The 6,000-nt window shown below is 47.6% G+C and overlaps 1 protein-coding gene across 1 annotated transcript in view; it reads left to right on the top strand.

Moving 5' to 3' along the window:
• Nucleotides 1–209: 209 nt before the first annotated feature.
• The window catches only part of Ar (androgen receptor), a 173,377-nt gene continuing 167,586 nt past the window's right edge, over nt 210–6,000 (top strand). Inside the window, exon 1 of the mRNA XM_006981175.4 lies at nt 210–2,743. Within this exon, the coding sequence (XP_006981237.1) occupies nt 1,209–2,743 (1,535 nt within the window). The 5' untranslated portion in view covers nt 210–1,208. The remainder of the gene's footprint in view (nt 2,744–6,000) is intronic.

Here is a 6,000-nt window from a genome sequence, read left to right as displayed (position 1 = left end):
AGTCACTCCAGCTTTCACCCACACTACGCCAGCACTTCGTTCTTTAAAGCCACCCTGCGCTGGCTTGTGGTGAGAGGAGGGGAGAAAAGGAAAAGGGAGGGGAGGGGAGGGGAGAGAGAAAGGAGGTGGGAAGGCAGGGAGGCCGGCCCGCGGGGGCGGGACCGACTCACAAACTGTTGCATTTGCTTTCCACCTCCCAGCGCCCCCTCGGAGATCCCTGGGAGCCAGCCTGCTGGGAAAGCCAGAGGGTCCGGAGCAAATCTGGAGGCTGAGAGGGCATCAGAGGGGAAAAGACTGAGCTAACCACTCCAGTGCCATACGGAAGCTAAAGGGACAGACCACGCCAGCCGGAGCTCAGCTACAGCCGACGCCTGTTGCAGCGCGGCGGCTTCGAAGCCGCCGCCCCGGAGCTGCCCTTTCCTCTTCGGTGAAGTTTCTAAAAGCTGCGGGAGACTCAGAGGAAGCGAGGAAAGTGTCCGGTAGGACTACAGCTGCCTTTGTCATCCTCCCCTCTACCCCCTACCCCCTCCCAGGTCCCCTCTCTGGGAGCTGACTAGGCAGGCTTCCTGGCCAACCCTCTCCCCTACACCCCCAGCTCTGCCAGCCAGTTTGCACAGAGGTAACTCCCTTTGGCTGAGAGCAGGCGAGCTTGTTGCAAAGAAGGCTTTTGAGAGCACAGAGACTGAGGAGCAACAGCACCCCTGGAAAGCCCCTGATTCCAGGTTCTCCCCCTGCACCTCCACCTGCCGGCCCCTCACCCTGTGTGTGGAGCTAGAAATCAAAAGATGAAAAGGCAGTCAGAGCTTCAGTAGTCGAAAGCAAAACAAAAGCTAAAAGAAAACAAAAGGAAAATAGCCCAATTCTTATTTGCACCTGCTCCAGTGGACATTGCATGTGGAAGGCAGAGGATTTTCCTTTCCCCCCACGTCAAGCTTTGAGCATCTTTTAATCTGTTCTTCAAGTATTTAGGGACAGACCGTGGAACTAGCAGGGCAGATCCTGTCTAGTGCGTGCCTTCCTTTACAGGAGACTTTGAGGCTATCTGGGCGCTTTTTTTTTTTTTCCTCCTGCAAGTTTTCTTCCCCGGAGCTTCCCGCAGGTGGGCAGCTAGCTGCAGCTACTACATCATCAGTCAGTTGAACTCTTCAGAGCAAGAGACAAGGAGACAGGATAAGGGAATTCAGTGAAAGATACAGACAAGCTCAAGGATGGAGGTGCAGTTAGGGCTGGGAAGGGTCTACCCACGGCCCCCGTCCAAAACCTATCGAGGAGCTTTCCAGAATCTGTTCCAGAGCGTGCGCGAAGCAATCCAGAACCCGGGCCCCAGGCACCCTGAGGCCGCTAGCATAGCACCTCCCGGCGCCTGTTTGCAGCAGCGGCAGGAGACTAGCCCCCGGCGGCGGCGGCAGCAGCACGGCGAGGATGGCTCTCCCCAAGCCCACATCAGAGGCCCCACAGGCTACCTGGCCCTGGAGGAGGAACAGCAACCTTCACAGCAGCAGTCAGCCTCCGAGGGCCACCCTGAGAGCGGCTGCCTCCCAGAGCCTGGGACTGCCACAGCTCCTGGCAAGGGGCTGCCGCAGCAGCCACCAGCTCCTCCAGATGAGAATGACTCAGCTGCCCCATCCACGTTGTCCCTGCTGGGCCCCACTTTCCCAGGCTTAAGCAGCTGCTCCACCGACATTAAAGACATCCTGAGTGAGGCCGGCACCATGCAACTTCTTCAGCAGCAGCAGCAACAGCAGCAGCAGCAACAGCAGCAGGAGGTAATATCCGAAGGCAGTGGCAGCAGCGCCAGAGCAAGGGAGGCCACTGGGGCTCCCTCTTCCTCCAAAGATAGTTACCTAGGGGGCAGTTCGACCATATCTGACAGTGCCAAGGAGTTGTGTAAAGCAGTGTCTGTGTCCATGGGATTGGGTGTGGAAGCATTGGAACATCTGAGTCCAGGGGAACAGCTTCGGGGAGATTGCATGTACGCGTCGCTCCTGGGAGGTCCACCCGCGGTGCGTCCCGCTCCCTGTGCGCCACTGGCCGAATGCAAAGGTCTTCCCCTGGAAGAGGGCCCGGGCAAAGGCACGGAAGAGACTGCTGAGTATTCCCCTTTCAAGGGAGGTTATGCCAAAGGGCTGGAAAGCGAGAGCCTGGGCTGCTCTGGCAGCAGTGAAGCAGGTAGCTCTGGGACACTTGAGATCCCGTCCACTCTGTCTCTGTATAAATCCGGAGCAGTGGATGAGGCAGCAGCCTACCAGAATCGCGACTACTACAACTTTCCGCTGGCTCTAACCGGGCCGCCGCACCCCCAACCCCCTATCCATCCACACGCCCGCATCAAGCTGGAGAACCCTCTGGACTACACCAGCCCCTGGGCTGCGGCCGCGGCGCAATGCCGCTATGGGGACTTGGCTAGCCTACATGGAGGGAGTGCAGCCGGACCCAGCACTGGATCGCCCCCAGCCACCGCCTCTTCTTCCTGGCACACTCTCTTCACAGCAGAAGAAGGCCAATTATATGGGCCAGGCGGCGGGGGCGGCAGCAGCAGCCCGAGCGAGGCCGGGCCTGTAGCCCCCTATGGCTACACTCGCCCCCCTCAGGGGCTGGCGAGCCAGGAGGGTGACTTCTCTGCCTCTGAAGTGTGGTACCCCAGTGGAGTGGTGAACAGAGTACCCTATCCCAGTCCTAGTTGCATCAAAAGTGAGATGGGACCTTGGATGGAGAACTACTCCGGACCTTATGGAGACATGCGGTAAGTTTCTCCTAAAAATGCCGCCTTTTAATCAAGGGCACAGAGCAGCAGTTTGCGTTTTGGGGGATCTAAGCAATCCCGCCCAAGAGAACATTCCGAGGGATCCTAAAACAGCTCAGTCAGTTCCATAGGCAGGACTGTCCTACATCTGGAGCCCTCCTGGGGACTGTCCTCTTGTGAAGAGTTCCACCTAAGCCCAGGAATCTTTGCTGCGCTCCCGGTGCTAATTGGTGCCCTTTGAGACTTCCCCACACTTCTCCCAGACACCTAAAATCCCCCCATTAACATCTTTCTGATATTCCAAGTACTAAGGGTTCCAAGTACTAAAGTTAAATCCAATTGCATGGGCCATTTTCAGAAATGACGCTCATAAACCCTTCACTATTTTTTCCTCTTCTTTCCTCAAAGTCCTAGAAACACGATCAGAAACGTGGGCAGTTTCTTATCTATGGGTTTGTTAACATTCACCTCTCTGTCCGTGCATGGTCTTGGCATAATAAAAGGAAAATAAAAGTAAAAACCTGATTTCGGCCCGTATCCTTCAAAGAGAGATAATAGAATTTCTCAATTCTCAAAGAGAAGCCGCGTCTAGTCGCTGAGGGCCCCGGTGTGAAGAAGTGCAGTTTCTTCCCAGGAAGCAACCAGGGACTTGCTCTCTGGTTGGAGGTCAGCCTAGAGAATCCAACAGGGCACATTTAGAGCAGGTAGATGGGGTAGCTTTCATGGTAAACACCAGGGAAACTTTGCTCTCACGGATTTCTCAGCATTGGTTCACTGTTGGGAGTAATTATATGGGCCAGTTTTCTCTTGAAATGTGCTTATTTTCTGTGTAGATGAGAACACATCAGAATTCTCTATTTTGGGCTTGAATTAGACCTGAAAAGAAAAGAATGTACTGTAAACGAACAATTTAAGCAGGTTTGGTTTTGACTCACAAGTGTTGCAAACAAAACAAAACTGTAAAACATGTCCTGCTACTTGAGTGTGGTCAGAAATTTATACTGGGGAGGGAGGAGTAAGGCACCTCATTACATTTTTCGTTTTAAGGACATATATTTTAAAACATGAGTTTCTCGTGATAACAAATTGAGTAAGAACTGTCAGTGACCTATGAACCATAATGTTGTTCCACGGTTCTAATTAGGACAGGAGAAAAGTAGTGGTCAATTTCGCCATATTAAAAGTATTTACTACTGCTTCGTGAACCTCCTAGAGACTAGTTGAAAAGTTTTCCCCACTAAGTTAAGATAATCTTTTCATCTGATAAGATGAGTATTGACTGAGTAATTAATGCCTAGGCTTGGTTTTCCTGAGGTGCTCATGCTCCCCATGAATTTGTCAGTTTCTCAAACAGTTTTCTTTTATTTGTGACACCCCCCCAATCTCTTTGTTAGATATACTATAATTTTGATGACTTGATTCTAACAATTTCTAATATTTTATTGTTCTTGGTTGTTAGGACAGTGTCCAAAAATTAAAAAAAAAAAAAGAGGATAGATTTTCAAAAAAAAAAAAAAAAAACGCTTTTTCTGAGTTGTTGAAGAAACAGTTTCTTATCACGGCTTATATTCTACTTGGTTTTGAAGGTTTGTCTTACAGGATTTTCAAAGATTCATTTGATATCAGATCTTTTCCAGTTAAGTTAGAGTGTTTATTTTTGTGATGGTTTTTACTGTGGGATAAAAGGTCTTCATTTTATGAGAATAGTTTTACTCAGTATGGTTAATTTTTTCTAGGGTTGTCAACTAGAGAACAGAATCCCTCTTTTACTACAAACTTTTCTTTGGGTGGAACTATCTAAAGTGCCTCCTAAACTAGCATAATGCTAAGACTAGCCACCTAAGCCATCTGGCCTTCTGGATACCCCACCCCAACTTGTTCACTTAACAAGAAGGAAAGCAGCAGTTCTCTGTGTTGGTTTAAGATGTAGTTTTGAAAATTCAGTCTGAATTTCCAGCCAGTGAATAAAAATACTTTCTAGCACTTATATAGTAAGTATTCTGATTTTATCTCAGTTCTTAATGGGAGGGGTACCTTCTCTATTAGGATGAGTATTATACTTTGAAGCTTCACTGACACTCTTTAAATTATTGAGCTCAGCTAGTGAGAATGTACTAGAGTCAATGAAGTTCTGACTAAGTGAGTTGACAAACTCCATTTCTAAGGTCTAGAAAAATCATTTGAATCATTTTCTTGAAAAGTATTCACCTGATCTAATCTGCATGCCAACAACCTCTAAAATGGAAATATTTCCTTACTTTCTATTGTTTCCGCTTACTTTACAGGCATAACTGGATGAAAGGCAAAGGCTTTTTAAAGGCAAGCCCAGAGCTCTTTCCCTCTAGGTGGCATGCACTGTATGCTGATTTTGAGTTTAAAACCTCAAAATTCTGGAAGCTTCTCATAACTTGTTGGGTTCCTCCTTTTTTCACTTGTGTGTTATCATGAACATTAATTATATGAGGGAGACTTCTTTAGCTTTGCTAACTGAAGCATTAACTGTGTCATACATCAGCAGCGTTTCTACTGAGAAGAAGGCAGAAGCTGAAGATAGCCCTATTCTTTTTTTCCTTAGTTTAGCATATGTTTTGAACAGAAGGAAAAATAAAAGTAATGGGTCTTGTTTACAAGCCTGATGCTATTTTATGGCGCTGTTTTCTCTTGGTGATGAAACAAGACTGCAACTTTGCAGCATAATACTGTGGTAAACATTGATTCTTACAAATTAGAGCCCTAAAGAGCCCATGCAAGAATTTGAATTCAGGTTTAGAGAAATTACTTAGAAGCAGAGTAAAAAATTACTATTTTTTTTATTTGTTTGTTCCAGAATCCATGATAGGAATTATTTGAATAGTGCGTTGGCATTGGAAAGTCTTGCCTATTATTATGTTTTCCTAAGTACGGCATTTTATCAGTTCTCATTTCATCTCCATTTTCCTTCCTAGTTACAAAGAAGATTTTTTTCCGGCTATCATATTCTATACAGTTTGTCTTGTTAAGCAAAATTTTGCTTTAGGATCAATGAATGATTTCTGACTCTAGGGTTTCAGAATCAGTAATATTGAGAAGGAGTGTCCGTCCTCTGTAGTCAGTGAGTTCTTCCTGGGTCCCAGTCCTTAGAACCCAATGTCAAATAGCCAAATCAGTTGGCACCCCATTTGTAAGTAGCCCCAAGATGCATTCATGGAAGGACCCTCTTATGTAGGCAATCTCTCTCAGCTTGGTATCATTTTTTTTAAGCAGCTTGGAGTTTTTCA

The sequence above is a fragment of the Peromyscus maniculatus genome, chromosome X, assembly GCF_049852395.1.
Source record: "Peromyscus maniculatus bairdii isolate BWxNUB_F1_BW_parent chromosome X, HU_Pman_BW_mat_3.1, whole genome shotgun sequence".
NCBI lineage: Eukaryota > Metazoa > Chordata > Mammalia > Rodentia > Cricetidae > Peromyscus > Peromyscus maniculatus.
The sequence above is the reverse complement of the archived record's forward strand: the minus strand, read 5'-3'. Positions and strand labels throughout refer to the sequence as shown.